Source organism: Dunckerocampus dactyliophorus, chromosome 18 (assembly GCF_027744805.1).
Source record: "Dunckerocampus dactyliophorus isolate RoL2022-P2 chromosome 18, RoL_Ddac_1.1, whole genome shotgun sequence".
Lineage (NCBI taxonomy): Eukaryota > Metazoa > Chordata > Actinopteri > Syngnathiformes > Syngnathidae > Dunckerocampus > Dunckerocampus dactyliophorus.
The window spans coordinates 10,743,145-10,769,479 of record NC_072836.1 but is presented as its reverse complement, the minus strand read 5'-3'; the positions used below and the strand labels follow the sequence as shown (position 1 = coordinate 10,769,479).

The 26,335-nt window shown below is 41.0% G+C and overlaps 3 protein-coding genes and 2 non-coding genes across 5 annotated transcripts; 1 reads left to right on the top strand and 4 right to left on the bottom strand.

Annotated features, from left to right (window-relative positions):
- Positions 1-311: 311 nt before the first annotated feature.
- On the top strand, positions 312-1,570 carry LOC129171790 (guanine nucleotide-binding protein G(I)/G(S)/G(O) subunit gamma-7-like). Its single transcript, XM_054760806.1, has 2 exons — positions 312-535; positions 665-1,570. Exons 1-2 carry the CDS (start codon positions 455-457, stop codon positions 788-790), a joined length of 207 nt encoding a protein of 68 aa, XP_054616781.1. The 5' UTR covers positions 312-454; the 3' UTR covers positions 791-1,570.
- A 53-nt stretch (positions 1,571-1,623) lies between these two features.
- fbxw9 (F-box and WD repeat domain containing 9) lies at positions 1,624-8,885 on the bottom strand. The gene is made up of 7 exons (XM_054760800.1): positions 8,247-8,885; positions 8,029-8,176; positions 7,112-7,937; positions 5,620-5,768; positions 5,287-5,490; positions 5,105-5,170; positions 1,624-2,280 (listed from the first exon to the last, which is right to left on the bottom strand). Exons 1-7 carry the CDS (start codon positions 8,321-8,323, stop codon positions 2,203-2,205), a joined length of 1,548 nt encoding a protein of 515 aa, XP_054616775.1. The 5' UTR covers positions 8,324-8,885; the 3' UTR covers positions 1,624-2,202.
- Positions 8,886-9,384: 499 nt separating this feature from the next.
- LOC129171506 (transportin-2-like) lies at positions 9,385-26,137 on the bottom strand. The gene is made up of 25 exons (XM_054760208.1): positions 26,008-26,137; positions 24,866-24,965; positions 24,594-24,669; positions 20,596-20,745; positions 20,289-20,395; positions 19,213-19,346; positions 18,909-18,990; positions 18,685-18,807; positions 18,366-18,484; positions 18,220-18,280; positions 17,970-18,141; positions 16,000-16,152; positions 15,692-15,917; positions 15,335-15,506; positions 15,133-15,219; positions 14,920-15,027; positions 14,687-14,845; positions 14,528-14,615; positions 14,309-14,407; positions 13,974-14,069; positions 13,827-13,902; positions 12,439-12,538; positions 12,278-12,352; positions 11,936-12,068; positions 9,385-11,745 (listed from the first exon to the last, which is right to left on the bottom strand). Exons 2-24 carry the CDS (start codon positions 24,962-24,964, stop codon positions 11,961-11,963), a joined length of 2,670 nt encoding a protein of 889 aa, XP_054616183.1. The 5' UTR covers position 24,965; positions 26,008-26,137; the 3' UTR covers positions 9,385-11,745; positions 11,936-11,960.
- LOC129171810 (small nucleolar RNA SNORD41) lies at positions 20,476-20,543 on the bottom strand. The gene has a single exon (XR_008566842.1). It is a non-coding gene; the product is annotated as a small nucleolar RNA SNORD41 (small nucleolar RNA).
- LOC129171809 (small nucleolar RNA SNORD41) lies at positions 25,050-25,118 on the bottom strand. The gene has a single exon (XR_008566841.1). It is a non-coding gene; the product is annotated as a small nucleolar RNA SNORD41 (small nucleolar RNA).
- Positions 26,138-26,335: the final 198 nt, after the last annotated feature.

Sequence of the window (26,335 nt, the reverse complement as noted above, 5' to 3'; positions counted from 1 at the left end):
AAGAAAAACATATAAATTAATAAATCTGTCTTGAGATTCTACCTAATGCTGCCTCTTCCTAGATTCATGGCCATGTAAATATTAGTACTCATTTTTACATGTTCATAAATTCAGAAATAGGCAAGAAAAAAAACCTTCTTTGAACCAAAATGAGCAGCGATGTATATACAGGATATTTAATGAGTAAACCATTGTATTAGAAGCAGAACATTGAATCATTTTTTTCATGATGGGCGTGATCTTTGTGACCTTTACAGAATGACCTTTTAAAGCAGCATTCAAAGGGGCTCTCAATCCCACCACACCAGAGCAGTGAATAAAACTGGAGTTCTGGTTAAAACTGCAAGCTTTTTAAAGTACGATCAAACGGAACCTGTTTACAATTACCGTGCTCGCTCTCTTTTGTTTTTTTTTTTTACTCTAAAAGAATATAAAATATTTTGGATTTTTAAAAATGAGTGGCTGTAATAGCCTCGCTCAGGTGCAAAAACTTGTGGAGCAACTTCGGGTGGAGGCAAGCACGGAGAGAATTAAGGTATGTTGCAAGATTCCATCATACTTTTTAAGAGTAATGGTATGACTGTGATTGACATTGATGAAGAAAAAAAAACTGACACTTTAAAAATGTTACATACTTGTAAAAGTTTCTTGACCTGTGCCCCAGATCTCTCTCACAGCAGTAGAGCTGGTCCAGTACTGCCAGGACCACAGGCGTAGTGACCCTCTGCTCACCGGAATTGCAGCCTCCTCCAACCCATTCAAAGATAAGAGGTCCTGTGTGCTGCTTTGAGACAACAAATTACTTCATTCTCCTGCTTTGTTGATGTCTATCTGCGTCTTAAGTGTGTCGTAAGTGCAACAATTGTAATGTGCTTGTGCTGCACGGTCAATTTCATCTGAATGCACTGTGAACACTTAGGACTAATTTTGTTGTCATTTCATTAATTTGGTAGACAATGAACAGCTTTACAAGTTGAGACAATATGCCACATACATCTTTCATGTGAAAGTGTGTCGTGGCAAAATAAATATTTCCGCTGTATGAACTTCTGCTGTTTTGTTGCAACTTTTGTGAACTTTTCTCCTCCCGCTATTGTGCCATTTTGTAATCAAACCTAGCTAGACCTGTTCCATTTAGCTAACTTGCAGGTTGCTCCTCTCCAGAGCAGGTGTCTACTCCCCCATAGATACGTATTGTACTACTGTACGTACTGTATGTACTTTCTGATCCTGATTATATATGCCTGTATGTTTCTTTGTTCCTCACACAGACAGCAGAATGTTTCTCCCTCTCAGACAGTGGTTCTCATTATGCCCCCATTGGGGGACAGAAATGTTTTCGCCCCCCTGCACCCGATTGGAAATACTATTGACAAAATGATATTTATTTATCTAGACTGAATTCGAAACTGAAACCAGCAAAATGCAGCAAAATAGAAGTGAAGCATCCAAGCATATTCCAGAACTGCATGCTGAGTATGACAAATTCATACATGTTGGCAGGTCTACACTAATACTGAAAGTCCTCCCTGCCTCTCACAATTCCCCGACAGTTGACCACGCCCCACTATTTGAGAAACACTGTTGTAAGACCTGTGTCTTACTCCTAATAAATAGACAAAAGACAACTATGTTTCTCTGGAGAATGTTTATTGATGGAAAAATTGCCATAACTGTCATGCTTTCAGTCAATGTGAACATGTAAAAAAGCATGACTGTTTTAATTTACCTGCACAGTGCTATAAAAGAACAGCAGAAGAGCTGTGAATTAATTCAATAGCGTGCACATAAGATGAGGTGTTTGTAATATTTTGGTTACCTTAAGTCGCAGCGGTGTTGCTAACAAATGCCACAACAAAATGAACATCTTTCAAAGTGCAGAATAGTCAATTCTTCTCATGGCTTTTATTAGATTGTGCATGATACTGAACACAAGTGCATCACAATTCTATTCTATCATTATCAAAGTAGCATTATAAAGGCAGAACGGTTGATTGAGATCTTGAGTGGGTGTACTTCATATTGTGTCCTGTGAGTCATTGCTCACATATCTATCGTAAATGCCACTATACTGTAATCTCTTCAATTCCAGACTGACCTCTTATGGGTTTATTTTAAATAAAATGTTGAACATAAGTTGCTTTCATAAATGAACAATCAGTTGTGGTAGTGGAAGGCATTGAGGTTCGCCCACTTCCGATTTCATGTCTCCCTGGGCCTCCAAATTTCCACACCCATATCCCCGGAGGCAACAGCAAGGATTCCGGCCTCCACACTCAGCTGGCAAAATGGCGGAAGGAGGGTGGGAAAACACAGGAAAAATATCATCATATTGCACTTGCTTAAACACACTTGACACTTAAGTCCGGTTGTTTGACTAGTATGAGTGCTTTGATCATGTTTGGAAGAGCTGGGCCAGTGATGGGAGTGATTGTTCATGCACAAGCACGATGTACTGTAGATGAGCAGTATGATTAACGTGATGGCTCCTCTTGTCAGTTGTTCATGATAACAGCCCCTTTACCTAATACAAACAGTGTACATACAAAGACGTAAAATAATAAGTCAGAACCTACAGTACGTCTAATGCGATCGCTCCTCTTGTTAATTAATGCAAAGTGCGACTTTAAATAGAATAGAAAGACTCTAAATAATCCAAAAAGTCAAGGCCAACAGTACTTGCTCACGCACAAGCAATTTGCATAGCTAATGTGATCACTCCTCCCACCAATTAATTAATGATAACCACCACCCTGCATAATAGAAATACACAGGATATTTGCAATTCAGCATTCTCAGCCACACAAAACATTATTTGGTAGAAAACCCCTCTCATTTGCCCTACATTCGCAAAGCTTGAGTTGCACAGGAAGTTGTCAAAGGCAAAACCAACTTTGCCTTTGGGAGGTGCTCTTTATATGTAGGGAATCAGCTTGATATTTACACCCTTAAAAGGGAAAGTTTGGATTTTTTCACATGAAGTTGTATGACATCCCCATCAGCAGTGTGGTGCATCAATGGTGACTTTTCCGTTCTGGTCGGTTTTCGTTGTGGAGTAAAGTAGTTCCGGCTAGTTATGACTTTGTGGGCAAAAATTTTCTGATGCAAATGTATTACCCTTTTGAACGCATGTTTTGAGAAGCAAAACACCTAACTTGAGAGAACCCAGCAACTAGCTGAAACTACTTTCCTCCACAACGAAAACCGACAAGAACTCGGCTCACGGGACAAAGTGGGGGAAAAGTCACTGTTGATCCACTACACTGCTGATGGGGATGTCAGACAACTTCATGTGAAAACATCCGAACTGTCCCTTTATCACAAAACCCCCCCACAGGAACTTAACCCAAATGTCTACCCCAATCACAATGTAGCCAAAAATAACAGCCCACATGCAGACTTAACCAATGGAAAGTTACCCAGTTACTTCTGTTAAAGTGTACTAAGTACTTATGGACTATACACCATGTACATGGTACTTACATTCAAGCTCGCTCAGTGGTTACCATGGCTACTTTGTCTTATCTGAGCGATTCATCATCATCCAGGGATAATGATACTATAAAATGTAGTTTATTTGCCTTGGAGGAGAAGATTTGTAACTTATAGGAGGGACTGCGCACATGCTTCTGTTGCGCCAGCTACAGCGCTACATTACAGTGACGTTGCAGCTTGGCACTCGAAATTTTGCAGCATACGGCTAGGTTGCATCATCATCATACGATAGGGCGATAGGATAAAAATCTCTATCGTAGGCCAAATTTATATAGGTTATATTATATATTGTTCATATCACTCATTCCTACCGCATAGTCCGTGTGGTGCAGTTACATTGTGTGTTCTCCCATGTGAAGGAGGTGTTTGGTTTGATGACCCCCTGTTGATTTGTGTTAACATTTTTTCACCATTCGCTCGTGGTCAGGGAGTGCATAGGCGTAGACTCAAAATAGTGTCAAGTCAGAAACTACGGTACATTTGCTCATGCACGAGCAAGAGCAATGTTCATTTCATGCAATTCATATGATCACTCCTCCCGACAATAAAGGACAACTGCCACTATACAGTACATCATAAAAATACATACAACGACTCAAAATAAGGCACCAAGCCAGAGCCTAATTCGCTCACGTACGTTCCACACTCCTGACAGTTATTAATGATAAACGTGAACTTGCACAATAGAAATACATTGAAAGAAAGTCAGAGTTTACATTCTATTTGTTCACAAAGCAGCACATGCGCCCGCAACATCAGTTACTACTGTACTTCATGAAATCCCAGCCATTTTTCAAAAGACAACTCCTTCAGTACCGGCCATTTTAGACGATTTTGGCTGATATTTCAAGGCACACAGAATATTGTGTTCTCTGGCTACATAAACATGGAACCTAGCAAAAGAAAGATTAGAGTCTTGTCTTTCATCAGAAAAAAAAAAAGTTTGTTTGTGCCTTTTTGTGTTCTTTAGTAAATCAGCAGTAGAACATATGTAAGTTTCAGGAAAATATCACTTCCCAACAAGAAAAGGCAGCTTTTTGTGAAAAGGTACATTTCAAGCAAAACTTTCACTTTGACACAATTTTTTTGCTTTTGTGACAGCTCAAATCTGTAAACAACAACAACATAAACAACACAAAAAAGCGTTGTTTTACATAAAAATAACAATTTATCTACACATATAACACCATGAACTATTTACAATTTTCACATTTGGAACTAAACTGTGTGTGCATGCGTTAAAATTTCCCTACAACGCGTGATCTTCTGCACGCTACACTCCTCAAAGGTCTTCCAACTCCTTGCTGTCGAGTGTGTTTTTACATGCAAAAGATCAATGCGGAATGCACTTGTGCCACCTTGTGGCCGTTTTGATTGCTTAAAAATGCTCTAAAAGTGACATCTTTTAATGAGCAGTAACGTCATCACCTCTTTTTGCCTCTCGCTCAAAATAATGTAAAGGACGTATAAATACATGTTTGTGATCGGGCATTTGGGTTTATAAAAACGCATAAATACGTCTTTGGTATTGAATGAGTTAATGTCATCTCTTTGCATAATAGAAGCAAATAAGTCATAAAATCACTAAGGCTTTGCAGTGTTAACTCACCCCTGAGGCTCCAGCTTGGTGACGCAGTGTGCATAATGTCTTTGGAGGCCCACAAGGGATGTGCACCTGAGGGAAGGGAGAGCTTAAATTGAATATATCAAATATAATGAATATATATAAATATAATATTTGAATATATCAAAAGGTGAGAAAGACATAAGTAAAGAAATAAGATTTCATGCCTTGACGGTACAATCAGAGGAACATGTGTAGAGACTTCCAGGTGATTTATGAATGCCGGTCACCATAGCTGTGTGCCCCACATCAAAGTGTGCCATGGATTTTAAGATGCCCTCCTGCATGGAGAAGGAGTGGAGCAAGCCTTTGTGGTCTCCTCCCCACACCTCATTGTCACCGTAGCTCATGGAACGCAGGTAAGAGCTCAGCTGGAAGGCAGAGAAGTCTATTGGCGGTCATCTGGCACAGGAATCTATCTGGTCACTCTAACATGTGTGCTAAGAGAGGCCTATATGTAACTACTGTATATCCAACACTAATGTGTGATTTGCACCTACCCGAACTTTATTTAGGACTTTGTTGGCCCGGCGGTCGTAAACTGCCACGGTGCAGTCTTTACTCGCAGAGATCATGTATTTGTCGTCAGCTGCCAGACACATGACTGCGCTGGTATGGAGACGGAGGCTTTTCAAGCAAGAAAAAGCAGCTATGTGCAAAACAAATAAATAAGTGGAAATTACAGATGCAAGTACAGAATGGAAGATATTCAGATATTCATATTCAAGAGCTGCATCGGCCTTTATGAAGAAAAACTACAATGGCACTTGTAGAACACAAACCTGCACCAAGGAAAAATTATCCAAAACATTAAAAATGGCAATAATGTTACCCTCCAGTGGCTAAGGTGTCAGTAATGCAAATTAAAGTACCACACACACCAGACTTTTTTCACCACAGCCCCACCTACTGTATTTAGTGCATGTGGACTAGCAGCAAAAATATAAAATATTTAATACAGTCATCCCTCATTTATCACTGTTAATTGGTTCCAGACCCGACCATGATCAGTGAATTTCCGTGAAGTAGGACTCCTTCACAAAATGTGTATTTTCGTAGTTAGAGCATAGAAAACCTACTTACGAGCTTCTAAATACAAATTTTAATACTATTAAAGCCCTCTAGGCATGAAATAACACCCCTATAATCAACATTTACACTCGTACTACCCAATATAGTAGACATAATAATAGAAAATAAGCCATAATATAGACTCATGTTAGCCTTGGAAGCGTTCCTTTTTACTTCCAGGACTTCTTGCTTTGGGTAATGTAACATTACTGACACCTCGTGACCATATCATATTTGTATTTTAGTTCATTTAGTCATTTTTATGCTCGAAAATGCCTAAATTTAGCCAAAAAATACATAAAATTTGCTTAAACACGCAGATTTTTTTAAGAATAGGCTGTATTCAACCACAAAACAGCAATGATTTATTAATTAATATATTTTGAAAAACCGTGATAAGAGTGACGCTGCGAAATTCAAAGTACGATGTGGCGAGGGACAACGATCAGATTTATACCAAAATTTAAATGTGGAAATTCGTTTTTGAATAATTAACTCAGCAATCAAAATATAACCTTTTAACATGGAAAATGTGTGCTTGGTGGAGGTAACAAGAATAATCAGGAATACTAACAGCATGCAGACTAGTCTTTTAGGTGGTGGTAGTGATTGAAAATAAAGATTCAATGGCTGGTATTTCATCAGTTTTGATTGGCTCTGTTACAGTACTGACTTATTTGCTTATGAGCTTATTGTTGTAGTTTGCACTGGTGTAAAACTGCACTTAAAAATTATGGTCAATTTGTCCAAATACTTTGAGCCCCCGAAAATGGATGCATAACAGCTCTCGTTATGATGCAGTGCAGTTCTACACAGCAAATTACAACCACAATTTAGCAATTTTGTATTGATATAGCTCTGATGAAATTGCTCCTGTATGTCTTAAAGGAAAGGCCAGTAAGTGTATGTAAAGCGTCTCACCTCTTGGGTCGTACATGCTGATCCTTTCGTCAAATGTTCCAGCCAGCAGAACATCTGGCAGACAGGTCAAGCAGAGCACAGCGCCTCCAGCGTTGATCAGTCCCTTCTCTGCCCCGCAGGCCTGCAGGTCCCACAGTCTCACCGTACTGTCTAAGCCTCCCGAGGCCAGCAGGGGTCCCTGGGATGCCAGACACCACACCCATCCCTGGTGGGTGCTGAAGTTGTGGCAGCCTAGCAGCGTGTGCAGAAGCATGCTGCTCGCGTCTGCCTGCAGTTTCCAAATATTAACGTTCCGATCTCTGGAGCCGGTAGCACAGAGAGTTCCATCGCCACCCACCAGGAGGACTGAGTTGACCTGAGCAATGTGGCCTGAATTCAGGGTGATGCGCTCAAGTGCTCGGGTTGGGCTCTGACATTTTGGTGGTTGATGCTGCTCTATTTCGACATGCCTTCCATTATCCTGGTGATCAAGCGCGCCATTCTGCTCCTCAAATAATCCATCTTCTTCTGGATTATCTCCCAAAATCTGCTCCGGTTCTCCGACAAGCTCACCAACCAATCGTTCACCAGCACCATATGCATCTCTCTCTGGCTCCATCTCTCCTCGTCCCTCTGTCCTTCGTCGCTGCTCCTGGTCTTCCTCATCAACATGCTGTGACATGCCGGTCCAGCAGGTAATCAGTTGCTCCATCTCCAAGCAAGCATTGGGCCAGTCAAAGTCTTCCCTCGGACCCACAGGAAAGCTAGCTTTTGAGCCAACGAGTCTGTGCGCCCGAAGCTGCCAGGCAGTGCTGTCCTTGCAGACATTCCGCAAAGCTGAACAGACCTGAAAGGAGACGACACTATTAAAGCATGGTGCTTTTATACACTAATGTTTTGGCTGCATTACCAATGAGTCAAAAGCCTTTACCACTCACATTTGGCAGCACAGAGATGACACAGAGAGCAGGAAGGTGTGAGGCAATATGGGTTACCATCTCCCATGGCAATGACAACAAGCCACTGGCCTCAGGGGAAGGACAGGCGTCAACATCTGGTTGACATGCACAGCCACCTTCCAGAGGACTGAAGGGATATATATAAATGTGTAATATTATATGAACAGTATTATAATTACAATTATAGGTAGTCTTACCTTTGCATCTCTGGACCAGAGGTATCCTGAGAAGGTCCACTTTGTTCCCCATCATAACCTTCATGCCTTCTATTCATCCTGATTGAATATATATCCGAATCAGCATTAAAGACGTGTCCTTCACGGCTACTACCGTAACCTAGCCTCTTTTGGTAGCTGTATTTTTACCAGGCAGCGCAAGCTTTGCTAACAATGTGATTTTTATAAAACTACCATACATTGATCCACTAAATAAGGCGGAAACGCACATCTAATATGTTTACAAGCCACTACGCTGATAAAACGTACTGCGATAACGTTACCGTCAAATGGGCCTTATGTAGTACGACGAGATACAACAAAATCATAAAAAAAACCATCCGCCAAAGAGTATTAACGCCAAACTATCACCAGTTATATGAGCAAAATACAAAGTCTCTTCCGGTGACAACATTGACGGGCATACTGCATACAAGTCTCCTTCCGGTATGTAACGTGGCGTCATCGAAGTGAGACATTTTTCAAACGGTGTTTAAAATAAGATAAATACAATATTTGTGTTTAATTGTTGTAGTTAATTCAGCTCTCAAAGACATTGACTTGGTGGATTAAACAGTACATTGATTCAAATTTAGCAATTCAAACGCCATTTGTTTCAACTTTCACGCGATCTCGGAGATGAAAGACGTATATCTATTGACACTTTCGTATTATCTTTTTAAATGTCTGCATTTAACACATCCGATACGAAATATGATTTATTGAACTTGAATTTAGTCCAGAAAATAATTTATCCACACTATCACTTTAAATTAACATTCTATTTACGCCATCCAGGAACACTGCTGCATCTTTCACATTTTGTCAGTTTCTGTTGTGCTTGTCGAATGCCAATTTCTGTTCTGTAACAGACAAGCGTTATCTATTTAGTAATCCTTCACCAAAGGCAATTCCATTTATATAACAGGATCATGTCTAAATTAACATAACTTTCTGATTGCGGTGTTTATACATAGTTGATGTATTTTCACTAACTAATTTCAATGATTACTTGACCTATGTACTAAAAATATGCAATATACACAAGATTCTCTAAAAGAGCTATCGACAAGATTGTTTGTGATGCACAGTCAAACACGCACAAGTGAACTTGATAGAAAACAACTTTTATTTTCCCCCTTCAACAAAATTAAATAGAAAGGACTACATCAGCTAACCCACCTCGCACCACAGTTAAGCAAAAAAAGGGCAGATGAAATCCACTCGCCAGCCTTGATATCAGGTTGATACAGCGAATGAATGAATCAATGACTTTTTCCCCTAAAAAAAAAAAAAAAAAAAGAAAAAAAAAAGTAAAGTATGCACCCAGCAGACTCCTTCAGTCAACCACCACATCAAAAATGGATAATTTGATGTAACTCAAATGGTCCAATCTAAAATGAATATTTTCTTTAAATAAAAAGAATAAAAACAAAAAAAAACTTTTAAAGTCCAAAAAAAATTTGTGCACATAGATTGCACAAAAAAGTAAAATAAAAATAAGTTAAAAGCATCAAAATAATAAAAAAATAAAATAAAAATCTTTCCACCTACTGCCTCATGCTCAACTAGCAAATAAACAAGTGATGTCATTAGTAATGATCTTTTAGCAGCTTAAAAAAAATGAGGCAATGCAATTGTGCTACAAAAGTTCATTTTCAACATAGTAGGAAAAAAGTTAGACTAAATTCACAAAAGTTAGCCAATACGCAGGAACATGATATGGATGGGATTTGTACTTTACTATCAGAAGCTTTGAACACCCTTTTGTTGATATTGGCAGTGGCCCCCAACACACACTCTTTCCAGAAAACTATGCCCGGCGCATAACCTTAGGGTGTGGGCTAGTGCAAAACATAAGCATTACTTGCATGCGTACACACACACACACAGGCTCACATCCATACCCACGCTTCCGATACGATCGTCCATTATGGACAATGGCTCGACACCGGATAAAGTTCGCTCTCTCCGGCTATCCAGTGTCGGGCACAAAGATTTGGATCAGTGTATTTTCCAGGCATAAGCTACACAGTGTCAACAGGTGGGGATGAAACCAGATCACTAGTTTTGATCAGAAGCTGGAGCACTAGCCCATTTAGTCCAGCGTGAAGTTATATTGCCATTGCCAAAGCTCTGAAAGTCCCCTCCAAAAAAGGGACACATTATAAAATGTCTTAAAAAGGAATAACACTCATTGGAACGCATGCAGGGTTTACGACATTACTGTAATAACTGCCTTAAAAAAAAAAAAAAGAAAAAAAAAAGCTGCACCGGGACATGTATGCAAAATACTGAAATAGTATCCTCTTCAAGCTTCATTTTAACACAAGCTAAATTATTACTATGTTAAGAAGCCTCAAGTATTACCTAGTCCTTGCTTAACATTATCTTTAACAATCCACTGACAAGCCAAGAATCCCTTATCTGGGGAAAAAAAAAAAAAAAACCCTCAAGATCAATATATTGTTGGAAATACATTTCTTACAAAAGAAAAAAGTGCATTTATATCAGTAAGAACCTAGATATTATTGACAGCTTCTCTCTTTATTACATCTGGTTTGAAAGCTCTTTAAAGAAAATGCAGCAGAAGAATCTTCAACCTGCCTACAGCATTTCAGCTGGTCTTTAATTAATGAAGTATTCGTCTACCTATAGTTGGTTCTCGCACAACCTTTGTTGAGCAATAAGATGAGTTTGTAAGAACATAAGCAGCTGACTGCTCCGCATTTCGGCAGCCTCTCTCTACTGCGACGATATAACAATCAGGGATTCTTTTCCTACATGCATCACTTTGAGAGGCGATCAAATCATAGCTCGGCATCAATGTACAACAATGAGGAGGAAAAGCCCCAAAGTGTATGCACATCAAAGAGGTTTATGCATCATTTCCTGTAAAAAGGTGCAAATATTTGTGCACATTTTCCTGCATTATTACATAGTAAAAGCATCTTTGTTTTGTTTAGCCTCTGGCTATAGCCAAGAGGTGACTTGTAAGAGTAAAGTCACATTAGCAGTTTTTAAAAACACACTGATGACATATGCGCGTCTGTCCATACATTTGACTATGTGCATTGTGAGATTTGGGACTATGGCACCCTATGCTGGTTCAGATAATTCATTTTAATGTACCTATCTGACACCCCCCCTCCCCTGCCAGCTACCTTGAAGTAATCCGACTGCGGAAGGGGGAGGTCAAAGCCAGCCCCCGCCCAACTGGAATCCCTGCGGTGCTTTTGGTGAAAGTCACTTTTGAGTGTGTTGGATTTGTGCGAGGCGTTATGAATCCAAGAGGTATACGTATATCCCTAAGTTTACCCTCCCTCCTCCCACCCTCCCTCACAGAGACACAGGGCACAGGGAAAGGGGGGAGAAGAAGACCCCCTGCCGAGTGGAGGCCTGTCACATTGCCTCCACGTGGTTTCTCCCGCTATGCTGGGCAGTGCAATCAGTTCCCCCAGTCACCCTCCCCTATGGTAACCTGCAGAACAGAGAACATACAAATTTGCAATATCTGTAGAGCTGAAATTGATATGGGTGGCCAATGTCATGTAATATTTTGGATCAGCAAATGGTTGGAACAAATATTTTTCATTGCATTGTCAATGAGCTGGGTTTGTCATCATTTCCAGAAGACTTGTGAGCAAAAGCAAGATATTTCCCCAACATACCGAACAGGTCCGGTGTGGACTTGTGCTAGACGCCATAGCATGCTGAGAGGCGCTCCTTCAACAATGGAGGGAACTGCTCGGAAAACTGCTGCCAGTTCTCTTGGCCGACCTGGTCCTTGAAGCCATGCAGGATCTAAAATTAAAACATACTGTCAGTGTAGTCTAGTTCGTGGAAGTATGTAGCCAAGGATGACATTTTTGTGGCCCAGGTCCAGCACACGTCTCAGACTCAAACAGCATCCGCACAGTTATGTCAGATTTCGAATGTCTTTGAGGTGATCATCACAGTATGGCAAGCCAGATTAAAATTAGCATGGAATAAGGATTAGAGGACCCACCCACCTTATAAAACATGTCTCTCAGGTCATCTTTAGGGCTGACCCAGGATGCCACAGCATCGCAAAAGAAAATGAAATCCTGCACAAAAACCACTCTGGTTATTTATCGAAACGGCTCAAACATCTCTATATAGTGGTTTTCGAAAAGTGAGAAACTCAGCTCACCTGCACAACACCAGCTGGGTTGACACCGATCATCACGCAGATTCCGCGAAAGGCTGAATCTTTCTCTTCATTATCCCTGATGTTCCTCAGCGATGTGCACCTGGTAAGACAAATTTGCCTTTTATGGATCTCTGACTAGAAACACATGGCCATAGACGATTTGTCCTTCATTTATAGCTCTCTGGCTGTCAGCAAACCACTAAAAACGCCAGGGGCAGCGTATCCCTGAGAGTGAGCAACCACAACTCTCTTCTCTGACGAGCTAGCTTCTGGTGTGGTAGTAAAAACAGGGTTCCTACAAATTTGACATTTCAAAATTCCAGATTTTTTTTCAGTCTCAGTAAACACATGTTTATCATTACAGCTTCAACAATTAATCAAAGATTAATGAAAACTATTTTTGGCAATATGCCGAGTAAGGTTATTGTCCATGTGGAAGACCCAGTTGCGGCTAAGCTTCAACTTTCTGGCTGAAGGCTTCAGATATTGTTTCAATATTCACACATAATGTTCTTTCTTCATAATGGCATCAATTTTATGAAGTGCGCCAGTTCCTCCAGCAGCAAAACAGCCCTACAACCTGCTGGAGCCACCGCCATATTTCACAGTTGGGATGGTTGTCCAGTTTTGCAAGCGTGCTCCTTTCTCTTCCAAATGCAACGATGGTAATTATGGCCCAACAGTTCCACTTTAGTTTCATCAGACCACAGGACAGGTCTCCAAAATTAGGGTCTTTGTTCCAGTGTAAGGTTGCAAACTATAATCTGTCTTTTGGATTAATGGCTGTCATCATCATCGTGTGTGCTTTCCCACATTGTTTGAAGACTTAGTCATCTTTGTGTGTGTAAACCTTTGACTGTAGTAACAAAACAAAAATTCTCTCATAATTGCATCATTAATAATAAAAAAGAAAAAAAAAAAAGATCTGTTAATATGCAGGTCATGTTTTTTTTGTTTTTTTTTAAGGCTTTATAGGCTCCCCATTATGTCCATTCTTAGTGAAAAACTACAGCACGAGGCAGCTTTCTAGAAAGCGCAGAAAAGTGAAAGATGTACTATATGTCCTTTTCTCACAAGGATTGCGGATGATGAGCAAATTCCGGAAAAAAGTTCAGCTGTCCGTTAAAACACATTTTTATGGGCGCATCAATTACTTGTGGATATTCGCCATTCACTGGTAGGCGTGGGGATCTACTGTACATTGTCTTTTAAATGACAATGAATCTATGGAGGAAAAATAACATGCTGAGAGCAAACATGAATGCGAGCCCAAAATAACTGAGCAGTTCCCGTTGGATCGGTTGGATCAAGAATGAATCCAAAAGTTTCCCCAAATGTATGTCCTTTTCTTACAGTGGAAGAGGAAAAGACCAAGATGTGTGACTCACCATGGCCTAATGAAATGTTGAAGCTGTGGCGCCACTTCCTGAGGACATACGTAACCCAGTCTGCCTATTGTAATGGCTGCACATAAAAGAGAAAACATTTAGAAGATTTCTTTCTCAATGATCCACCTGTGTGTGACAACTATGTACCTGTGTTTTCCAGCAGAGTCTTGGGTGTGTTGGGTCTGTTGATGATCTCCACCAAATGCGACAAAACCACTCCTACATAAGGCTGCATCTCTGCACCTAAAACAGTACAATCCAATTATGATTATGCAAATTTCACTGGAAACCTCGCATGATAGTTGCATGACCGTTCTACAGTGCAAATCGAGACAATTGCAGCAAAGGTCTGCAATATCTGGATCAGAAAATATTATGGGAACAAAGTATATCATCGTTTGTCATTGAGCTGGATTTTTCATCATGTCCAGATATTGTGAGATCTTGCTTTGAGTGAGAAGGGGCAAGCTTTATCTACTCACCCATTTGCATGGCAATTTCCCCAATGGCCCATGTGGCATTGTTACAAACTGAGATAAACTCTGGGTTCAGATTGAGGCCCAGAATGGGCATAAACTCAGCTGGAGAAAAGACACAGAAACCGCATTAGTTATAAACTGAGGTGCAACAATAGTAAAGTAGTTGGATAACCAACGAGAAGACATTACAGCGGAGTAAGGTCAATTGTGCAGAACACTCACCAATGCACGGCTTAACATGGAGGAAGCAGACCTTTGTTAAATCTCCCAACAGAGCGAAGGAGCTTTGCCTCACTTCAGGCATAGTGTCCTGCAACACAGCCAGAAGTCTTATTAGACACTTCAAAATGTCCCATTTGTGCGTTAACATTCGTTCCCTACCTGCATGCACTGGAAAAGCAGCGTCATGATGTTCGAGCGGGCCACAAGCTGCTCCACGTGAATGCCCAAGCCCTCAGCCAGGCCACTGAGTAGGTCCAGGGCCACAATCATAAAATCCTTGTCAGGAGCCTCATACTGGTCCGGATGCTGGCTGTACATCTGCGGACACAACATTTCAGCATTTCTGTCATGATGGACATGCACTAAAAAATTGCATGTGTTTGATCCCTCACCATGGCCTGAGCTAAAGTCTTCTGGACTAGTGTGACACAGCGCTGGTAGACTGGCTCACAGTAAGGCAGGAACCCACTCTGCAGTGCAGTGGCGACTGAAGATAAACACTGGAAGAGATAAATATAGAATATTTTTATGCAGACAATGCCAATGTCTGTCAAAATAAGATGAACATACGGAGCACCACATTTGTAGGAAAATTAGACATTTACCTCCAAAAGAGGAAATAGATCCTTGTCTTCATCCTTGAGCTCATTCCACTTTGCAATAAGAGGGGGCATCAACTTCTGAATATACTCCTGAGAAACAAGAGTACAGTTTGGAAGTCTGCATTATTCTAGATTCAATGAGAGCCAGTGACAAGCCAAACCATAATAAAAGTAACTTCAAGATTGTAAACACAAAGGCTCTTACAGGTTGATTCAGGTGGTGACCCACTGAGTCCGCCAGAGTTCCAATGGCATCGTAAAGAATGAGGAGGTTCTTGTGCTGGTACTTTCCAAAGGCAAAGACCAGAGTGTCCAAGATGAAGCTCAAATATGGTACAAGCTCTGTGCACGCCTCCTCCTCCAAGGTGGCAAATGCACTATGGTGAAAACAAAGATGGCGGACAACAACAACAACATGACTAATCTAATCTAAAAAAGGCACATACACGACTCTACCAGTCAATGAATGATGTGGATCAGAAAAACAACATGTATCATTGTTATTCAATGACCTGGGTGTTTCATTTCCACATTACAATGACGATCAGGTGGCAATGCTCACCTGCAAGCGGCCTCTTGTACCCTTTTGTTGCCATCCAGAATGCGTTTGAGAAGCTCTGTCATTAGGGGCTTGAGGTAGGAGTCTGGCGGCTGGGAGACCACCCAATGTGCATAACGACTAAGGGTCCAGCAGGCAATAGAGCGCACTAGAGCCTTCTTGTCGCACAGACACTGGATGAGGTGCGGGATGAGCTCTGGCAGGTAGGGGATCATACCTTGCATGCAGCCTGAGGTACAACAAAATTAATTACTACGAATGTTTTTGGGATTTTCCTTTGGAGATCAATTGCAATCAAAGATAAATCTTACCCTCTGCAATCGCCCCCAATACAAGGATGCCGGACTCTTTGACAACCCAATCAGGATGAAAGAGCAAGCCTTTCAGCAGTGGCAGCAGGTGGGGCAACAGCTCATCACGAAATACATTGGCAAGTACGTCTAGTGCTGCTGCTGAACACTTTCCTAAAACAAAACACAATGAATCCATATTTACTTTGTGGATCGATGACTGGGTAAAATTAGTAATTACTAAACTTTAGCCAAATCATTTACGTCCAGAAGAGGAGCATGTTAGACTGAGTGCAGCCTAGTCTCAGTCAGATCAATCTAAAGCCAGTTCCTCTAAGACTTTGGCGGCCTTTTTTTTTTTTTTTTTTTTTTTTTTTTTTAAATTGTTGTGGCCCGATTTCACACGAGTTACTCAAATTTTGCTCTGAAGTTGCAGTGGATTTTTAAAAAAGCTTTTGTGTTGAGATAAAATTGTGGGGAAAAAGTGAAAAATTTGAAAAAAATTAAACATGCCCGATCGGCCGGCTGAAAAATCAACGCCTATTTCCTTAATTTTGGGGGATTGGTGATGGCCCATTCCTGACATATGAAAACATTCCCTACCTCGGCATCTGCTGCAAGGGTCAACAACAGTCACTCGGAGCACGGCCATGTAAAGCTAAAGCTAACGGGACCGAGACAGCGGCTCTTTCACTGTAGTCCGTTACTTAACTAGCCCCAAACTAGTCATCCCTGCATCCCTTCACCATAAACAGTGGACAATTAGAGCTGTATACATGCTCACTCGAACCTTAGTCAGCAGGTACAATCCTCACATGTACAATTTACCTGCTCTACTCCGGTGCGGTGTCACACTGAAGACGTTGCGCCCCTGCAATTTGTGCTAAGTCGAAACATTTACATTACAATCCTATTGCAACAGCGGTCCATGAAAAGTGAAAAGAGCAAAGCTACTACGAGGGAAATTATGGAGATCATGGCACTGGATGACTAGCCATTGTTTGTCCTGTAGAATATTATTTTATTAACCACCTCAAACCTTGTTATTTCCTTTAATATTGTAAAGCAAAATTCTACTGTGCACTGAGGCTCAAATCAGGTTTGCAGTGGAACCTGTTGTGCAAGTTATGTTGGTTTTTTAAAATGTGGAAAAATACATCAAAAAGTAAGTGATATAATTTAGTAGTTTGGTCAGCAATTTTCGAAGCTTTTCATTTATATTTGAGAGAACTACCTCGTGTGGAGTTAAAACCACATTGTATTGTTCAATGTTTTTCAACAAAATAAGATTTGAACATTGTGTATGCTGTCAGTTATATTTAAAAAAAAAAAAATCTCTCTCTCTCTCTCTCAATCGGTCAAAATCAGAATCAGCATGTCAGGCCATGTGTGCTAATGTGTGGGCCCTAAAAAAAGAAAAGAAAAAAAAAAACTAGATTTTTTTCTGTAGTTATAATAGCAACATTTTGTAATTAATGAACAAATATAAAAGAATAAAACCTAAGAGAAAAGCAACATGGCACACAAAAATGTGCAAAACGGGCTCTACTTGTCCTTAACAAAACACACCCGTACTCCTGGATGGAAAAGACAAAAAAAATCATCACAGCCTTCACATGAGGAAAAAAAAGAAGACTAAATGTAAATACTCAAGGTTAGGACATTATCACAAGTCGACATTTCTGTCAATGTAAACAAGGAAGTGAAGACGTTAGTGGGCGATGCAGATACATTTCATTGGTTTGACAGTTGACGTGTGCTACACAGGGACAAATTAGACTGATCAAAATGTGCAGGAAGTTATGGAGATTGGACAAAGTTGAGAGGTCACGCATAATTTGCAGGGATTGGTTTAATTTACGAGAATTGGTGGTATCGCAAGATTGTAAAATCCTGGAGGTTCTGTAAAAACAGTTTGGATAATGTAGAGTGTTGTGATCCATTTTTCCCTTTCAGTTTAACTAACAAGACTGACAGTAGGTTTTACTTACGCAAGTTCCAGTCAGACAATGTGTCGTCGTCGTCATCGTCATCATCTTCGATGTCCTCACTGTCCCCTCCCTCTAAACCTTCGTGCTGCAAGGTCACAGTGCGCGACTTGTGGAAACGAGGCTTGATGTCCTGATCGCTGTCTGGGACCGCCTCATCTTCCTCCACATCTCCCTGTTCCGATACAAACACTGGTGAGCCATATTTGATATTTTACAGTACTGTAGCAGAACAAGAAATGACAACCCTCACCTTCAACAGTATGATGTCAATCTCTGAATACTTCATCCCATTTACCAAGATAGGGATCAGTCTAATGAGGCCGAGGAAGGGAAGCACAATATTAAAGGAAGGGTGGTTTGCAACACTATTAGCAATGCATAACAATAGCTTCTCACTGCATCAGGTGTCCCGACAGCATCTCCTTGCAGATGGGCTGCTCTGCAAGAGTCAACCAAAATTCACAGGCTTCCAGAGCTACATTCTCATCTGGGTCCTGGGTCCGCTGCAGCATGTACTGCAAGGGGATGAGACAAACACATCAGTGACTTGTACGACACAAAAAATAATTCATCTGATGCAGAGTTGAGCACATTTGGATCAGAGGTTTAGGAACTTATAAGGTATCATTGTGAATCAATGAGCTGGGTTTGTCATCATGTCCAGGAGAGAAAATGTGGAAACATGTGCTAGCTGTCCACATGATTCAGCACTCACCTGGATGATGCTGTGCATGTGGGGGATGAGCCGGTCGATGCGGACCTCCAGAAGCATGACCAGAGCCCGGCAAACATTCTTTCGGACTTCAGAGTCCTCGTCTGCCGCCAGCACAAAAAGGCTCTAGATGGGGTGAAATTACACATTTGAGAGAGCGGAATATATAAAAGCATGGGAGACTAATGTGGCAACTAGGTGTGACTTGCTCCTGTATCCAAACACACCTCTACGAAGGTGTCAATGTTATCCATTAGAGCCTGGGCTCTGCCAATGATGAATTGGTTCACGCAGGCTATGGCATGGGATCTGCAGCAGGGACCACAAAACGAATCAAACTAGTGATAAGAATTTACATATTAAAATTATTGCATGAAACTTAGAAACAGGCGGGCTTATTCGCTCTTCGTAACCGTTATGCATTTTGGCTTGCAGAAAAAGCAAGACAAAAAATTTAGTCAGCTATACTCTAAACGCACTATACTGTGTATACCAGAAACCAACGAGTGGAAATCTCCTCCCGTCTTGTACCTAATTTTTGGGTTGCAGTGCTTGAAGAACTGAAGGAATTTGGGTATCATGATATTGAGCGGTCTGTTGAGAGCGTCGCTGTCCAGCAGCTCGGATGAGTCTTCGCAAATCTTCTGCAGTGCTCCAAACGAGCCCTGAGACACGGACACACACAGAGAGGCTGTCAAATCAAACGCAAACATACAGGGACACAGAGGAGAGAACAAAGTTGCGTGAGAAGATGAAATAAAAAAAAATAAAAAAGGTCAAAAATGAATGTGCAACATTCATCTACACAGGGGTTTCAGACATGTATACAGTGGAACCTCAAATATGCAAGTCTACAATTTGGGAAAAAAGTGGGGAAAACATGCCTCAAAAGGTCACACAAAACTGAGAATTAACCATCAGTAACCTTTAAAGTTCTGCTTTTTTTTCCCTTCTTGCCTTTTTATGGCACCTCCATATCAGGGTGCCAGTGATGGCCAAGAAAGGCAAAGTGTAATGATAGCCAGACAACGAACATAGGAACACAGTCTACTAGGGGTGTCACGAGACGATACACGAGATTGATCCGTTCATGCCTTTGTTCTATGGAACAAACATGCCAAAAACCGATGCACACAATAAACCCTCTTCCAGCCTGTTTGGAGGCGAGAGACAAGGAAAACAGACATGCATGCACATGGCAATATTATCCAATTCATTTTTGGTGCGATTCATTTATTTTTAATCCCACGAGATCTTGTGGCACCCCTACAGTATACACATCTGCCCTCGCTGCTCAGTATGACATGGCCAAAGCATGTAAAAATACCCTGAGTTTAGTCTTTACGTCAAGAGAATTGCATTATAAATGTTTTATTACGGTGACAGTTTGACCCCCAGAACTGACCAATGATTCCTACAGGGAAAAACTGTCCCGTAATGGATTGTGTTCTTACCTTTAAGGTTCCACTGTACATGCAACTTTGTCAAAGTTTCAAACAGAAGTTTTATATGCATTGCACACAAAAGTGTGCATAGCATGTAAAATAAGTCATGATCTGGCCATCAGCTTTGAGAGACATTTATTAAGAACAATGTGATATATGTACCTCACATGTGTTGTAGTCCTCAGAGTTGAGAAGGTTGCAGAGCTGAGGCAGCAGCTCAGGCCATGACTGCAGCTCACCCTTGGATGAAATAGTTGTAATGAGGATGCCTAAAAATGACAAGAAAGATACTTCAATATAGTGAAAAGAAGGAAAGGATGAGTCTATTCATGCTTTGCTGGCAGCAGCTCTGGATCAGACAGTATGAATACAAACACCTTCACAGGGAAATCAGATATTTTTATGCATCACCTCCAAAGCATTAGAGTAGTGAGAGTAAAGGACAATGTTGATTTAACCAGGAACCCACCAATAGTGGCACGGATGAGTGGCGAGGGGTCGCCAATGTTGTTGACACATTCCTGCTTGATGAAGTCCGCGACTGTTGGTGGGAAGTTCTGGTAATGGGCCTTAACATTGTTCTTCAGGATGAGACCGCTAAGGGAGCGAGTTGGCTCATCTGGAAAGTAAGACACAATGGTTTAAAAAAATAAAAAATAAAAAATAAAAGTACCATTGGAATGGGAGTACAGTGGAACCTTGTTTTTCGAATGCTCTAATTTTCATGATTCAGTTCAGAGATGCATCGATCGGGGTTTTATGCTGTCAATACTAGTCATCCATGAGTGAAATTGGCTGATACCGATAACATAGATTAACTGTAAATTTTTCAAAATTTATTTATGATTGCTATTGGCCACGGGTGCCGTATAAGGGGCAAGAGTTCAAGGCCCAACGTGATTTTTTTTTCCCCCCCGCCATGGGGCCAGAATTCCTGGTTGCACCCCTGCTCGTGGCTATATGATATGAAACATGGAACCATAAAACCACCTTCATTAAGGCAAAAACATATTTGCCTTACTTTTTCAAAAGAACATATAGCACTCATGAAACTTAAGAGGATGAGACGCCTTCTTTAAGGAGACTTTGAATTGGAGTGTACGTTGTCTGATGGAGCTCTAGCAGGACTTGCAGTAGCACGCAGCGGGGCTCCAAATAAGAAAGCAGTCAGCAACCCTGCATCACCACCACTGAGAGACTGGTCATCTAGTCAGATTAATTCAATTATCTTTGGGGTTATTTGCTTTAGACTTCCAACTGGCAAGCACATACGGGCGAGTGTTCAATGTTTTGGCGACATTAGCTGCTATTTGATTGATGATCACATCGTGAGCCTGGAAAATTCACCATACGACATCAAGTGTTTCTTCTTCAAATGCCGAATTAATGTGCTACCCCGGTGAGATTATTTTCATGGCATGTTTTGCAGGGTGCAAACTTTATATATCACTCTCTCAAACGGCAGGTAAGTTCTGTAAAATAATGTGGCCATACTGACAACACGACTTGCACGAGTTCAAGTGGTAGCCATCATCTTTATTGCCTCATCGTATGCGCTTAGACAACATTGTGCAACTCTACTGCGCACGCTACGGCAGCTGAGAAGGGACATTACAAAATCTTCGCTTCTTGCACACAACTTACACAGTACATTACAAGTTCCACACAGCAGACATGTTTATTTTGGGTTTGGCACACCTGCGCAGTGTGAAGGAAAGTGGGTGGGGGACGATCGCTAGTGTCTAAGCTGCAACAGTCCAAGCCAGAGGTAATCAGCTTTTGTGATCGGTGTTGAAAGGCGTTTATTCTATATATATGCCGATCATTCGGCATATACGAATCACAAGCTTTTTCAGCAAAACCGGCCGATACAGATCGGTGGCTGATCGATTGGCGCATCCTTTGTTTTCAGGGAATTTTTTTTGCCAAAATTTCACTTCAGTTCTCGTACAATGTCTTGGTTATGGTAAAATATTACCTGTAACAAACTTGTATTTTACTCTTTAGCACACTGACTCTTGTGGTATCAATAAAGATGTGAATGGACCTCCCAGCACTGCTTGTTTTCTCTCATGATACTTTAATTTACACAATACAACGGGCATCGTGTAAAGTACATTCATTTGGCAAACTCAAATGAGTATGTTACACAAGCTAGTCTGTTTTCCTGTGTATTGTTCCGCAGAATTGAGTGACAAAACAAAGGCTATATTCACACTGTATGTCAACTCCGATTTTTTTGCTCACGTGACCTGTATCTGATTTTTTTTTTAGGGTGAACAGTACAATTACGAAAGATTTCAAGTACAACCCAGGCCACTTTTCTTATGTACATATAAATCCGATGTCTAATACTACTGCAGTGTGAATGTTCGGGTCGCGTAGAGCCGACCTATACGTCATTGAAAACCAGTGTTTTGCCATGTGAGGGTTGGGGAAAGGTACTCACAAATGTAGGCACTGGACATCACACCCTGCGGTGTGAACGTAGCCAAAGACTGCCACGCCTTGGCCATGTTATTAATACAATGAGTGCGGAGCCCACATGATCACAACTGCGTGTGCTAGTGTGTTAAAGTAACAAGGAGTAGGAGTGACGTCAGCCATGTGGCAGCATTTTTCCGAAAAAGACACTGCAGCTGAGAGCAAAACTTGTCATACACACGTTTTCCATGGTGGCACAGAACCGGGGAAGTTTACTATGACCAACCTCATCATGCATTGGCAGCAGCATCATACGAGAAACTCCCCTGCGGGATGGCAAAAAGTCATTTGCTGTAACAGGAAAGAGCCCTCCCCTGTCGGTGGTAAGTAATGTCAGGTTTAAAACATTGAGCATGCTATATTTTACCTAGCTGCCACTACTATAAACCAGATGCATAAAGTAAAGGTCAGTTTTCCATCATGCCTATTGTTGCCGACTATCGTTCTCTTTTTGAGTAATATCACTTGATTAAGGCCTTTCTAACATTCCACACTATAAAATAAGTATTAAAAGTATGTAAGTTTCGTGCTGATATCGGCTGATATTCAAGGGTGCATTATCGGTATCATATCGGAAGTTAAGAAGTGTTTTGACACCCTTAAAAATAACCCACCACCCGCCAAAGACAGCTGTGCCAGAAACTCTGAAAAAGGCGGCAAGAAATCATATTGAACTGAAGAAAGAACTTGTAGCCAAGTATGAAGGTGTCCCCCATGTGGCTCACTCCTTCCCCTCCGGTCCTCACCAACAAGTCTTCACTCGAGGTAAAAGTGACAGTTACATGTTCATTTATCTCTTTTATTTGTCACTTATACGCATTTTGCATTGTTTTCTGCACGCAAAACCACTGTAAGCGTGTTTTGTTAACATTTGGGTGTCTGGAATAGCATAACTGAATTTCATTTATTGCTATGAAAAAAATGTATTACGATTCAGTTTCAGAAGGACCCTTTGGAACGGATATATAACAAAAAACATTGCTATCACTATATTCATTTATAATCTTCGACATTAAATTTAGTTGCTTTCCACTGCACAATGCCCGCTCATTTTGTTTTTCATCATACCACCTTTACATGCATCCGTCACACCAACATTAGAGAACAAGGGTTACCTGTATTTTACCCAAGAGGAGACTGAGGGTATAAAGAACTTGACTACTGCAGCAAAAGCAAAAGAGAGACTGGAGTATAATATAGCAGAGTTCAAAGTGCCCACGTTTGGTGTTACACACGCCATAAATTACTACTGTACAAAAAGAAAAAAACGAGAACTAGTTACGTGCATCCTATGCATACCGCATATGTAGTTGTGTGTCGCTACACTGAAGGACATCCATTTTGTTCCTTTTAGTTAATTTTTCCCTTTATGTATCCTAAGCATGAGGGAGACTCTTCAGGCAGTGTGCCAAAAAAAAAAAGGAAAGTGAAAAGTGACGTGAAATTAGACGTTGAGGAATGTTCAGAAAGTGGAGAAATGCCGACAACATTGGTTGCATGCCTGGTCCAAGCAACTCGAACACTGCGATCATTATTTCAAGGTTAGAGATGGTACACTTAACCATGTTAAAAAGGAACTGCTCCAATGAAATGGACAGTGATAATGAAGCGGTAGTGTTCTCATTCTCGAGACTCTCTCTTTCCAACAAGCCCGTCTCTCCCTGCCTTGAAACGCCCTTGCCAGTGTGTAAGACAACCACGGGGATACAACCAAGCAGTTTTTTTTATTACAGTTTCATTTAATTGTTTTACTACTGTATTTTATATGCCCTTCATGTGTTCTGTGTACTACACTTAGGTGTTAACTTAGGTGTCAATTCTGACTTACATGGTCATCCTACTAACGTAACACTTGCGTAATCCGAGGACCTTACGAGTCATGAATCACTATCAATAGAATACAAATCCATACTTATAATTCTCGATCTTAAAGAGTAAAGCTTCAATACAAAATGGGAACAATGCTGGCAGCTGTCTGCTTACCTTCCGTTTTGAGTCTTGTAAGGACAAAGATGAGATAGTTGTTGAAGTCGGGGAACTGGTTCAGTTGTTCAAGTTTCTAGGATGCTGGCTAAGGACAATTTCATTCAGAGCAACAGCAAGTAACCAGTATTTGATGTTCATTATGTTACATTTAAATCACCCAGCATTTCCAACATACGCACAATACCCTGAGAATGCAATTGGCATTGGTAAATTAAATAAGTCTTTCTAAACACTGGCGTCCAGAGCTTTAGATCTCAACATTAGGATACTTGCTGGACGGCTCTTTGTGTTGCTGTGTCAGGTGACTGCGAGTCCTTAAGCAGCTGGAGGACCTGCTGAAGTCCCTGCTCATCTGGCTGCCACTCCATCCTGTGGAGACAGCACCCATTATGCCCATTTTCAAACCCCCTCTTTTGCCATCTTATAATAACGGAATGCAAAGTGTTGGTCTTTCTGGATCAGACAGTATGAATACAAACGACCATCAGTGCAAGTCAGTTTGATTTGATGCATCAACTCCAGAGGCAATAGAGAAAGTAAAAAAGACTTGCCAGGGTTGTAAATATACTGTAACTAACATTGTAATCTTAACTATGACCCATTTCAGTAACTGTAGGACGACTATAAATCCCCAATGGGAGCAGACCGGAGGCCGCAAACGAGGACAACAACACGGGCGGTTAAAATCTATGACCCCGGCTTAATCCTTCCAAGTTAATCCATCTCCTACCCCCAACGCCACCCGGTCGGTGTATTTCACGGAATTAAATGTAAATGTCCGAATAGGTATACACATAAAAATAGATCTAAAGATTTAGTACACATGAATATGGGGGTTAATGCGTTGCCTGGTGGTCGCGTTTAGCGGTGAGGCTAACTTTGGACAGCTAACTTGGGGTAACGGCGGGTTTGCATGTCTATTTCTGCAAGTTATCGAGGTAAAATTTAAATACAAACAGACAATTCTACCCACACGATAACAACAACAAAGAAATACATTGTTGTGATTGTTAAGAAACACCAAGATGTGGCTACGCACAGTTTACACGGTTGTCCTTCCAGTTTGGGCCTGCTAGAACTTTAAAGCATGGTGGTCACATGTGACCGGCACACATTATAGACAATTAAACCACCAACATTAACTAATAAAACTACATGCAAGTCTCTTAGTGGACAACAACCTCAAATGGGGTTACCTAACGCAAGCGACGCAGTGATGTCAGCGAACAACGATCATAAACTTGTTAAACACGTTTCGCAAGGTGGTGCTAGCTGCTAATGCTACTATGGGAGCTAATGCTAATCAAAGAAAAAAAAAATCCACACCATTAATACACACTTTACACAATGACGAAACCTATACAATTTAACATGTCGTAAATTTTAACAGTACAAACTTTACAATACGTACAATATTGCCTTTAACGTTGGAAAATGAATGCTGGGCCGCTCTCCTGCCTTGTCGTCCCTCGTAGCGGTTCTTGTTCAAACCAGCACACTAGAAACTGGCCCTTGGCAGCTTCCGTTATGCACATTTGATTTATCTCGCGGGATTACGTATGTGATGTCACCACTTGACGATAGGGGAGTTATTTTGTGTGTGTGTGTTTTGTTTACAACGTAGAGTACAACAGTGTGAACACTTTCCATTGCAAATGTCAAATATGAATGCTTTTCAGTCAAGGACAAGGAAAGAAAATACGTGGCAAGAGTAGGGTGATGAGAAAAAAAGGCATTTA

Coding starts and splice junctions, on each gene's coding strand:
- LOC129171790 (XM_054760806.1), top strand. CDS start 455: ATGAGTGGCTGTAATAGCCTCGCTCAGGTGCAAAAACTTGTGGAGCAA. Junction 536..664: donor CAAGCACGGAGAGAATTAAG/GTATGTTGCAAG, acceptor CCTGTGCCCCAG/ATCTCTCTCACAGCAGTAGA.
- fbxw9 (XM_054760800.1), bottom strand. CDS start 8,323: ATGAATAGAAGGCATGAAGGTTATGATGGGGAACAAAGTGGACCTTCT. Junction 7,938..8,028: donor TCATCTCTGTGCTGCCAAAT/GTGAGTGGTAAA, acceptor GTCTCCTTTCAG/GTCTGTTCAGCTTTGCGGAA. Junction 2,281..5,104: donor ACCAAGCTGGAGCCTCAGGG/GTGAGTTAACAC, acceptor CCATTTTGCCAG/CTGAGTGTGGAGGCCGGAAT.
- LOC129171506 (XM_054760208.1), bottom strand. CDS start 24,964: ATGGAGTGGCAGCCAGATGAGCAGGGACTTCAGCAGGTCCTCCAGCTG. Junction 20,396..20,595: donor ACTCATCCGTGCCACTATTG/GTGGGTTCCTGG, acceptor TGTCATTTTTAG/GCATCCTCATTACAACTATT. Junction 12,069..12,277: donor TGAGAGACATGTTTTATAAG/GTGGGTGGGTCC, acceptor TTTTAATTTTAG/ATCCTGCATGGCTTCAAGGA.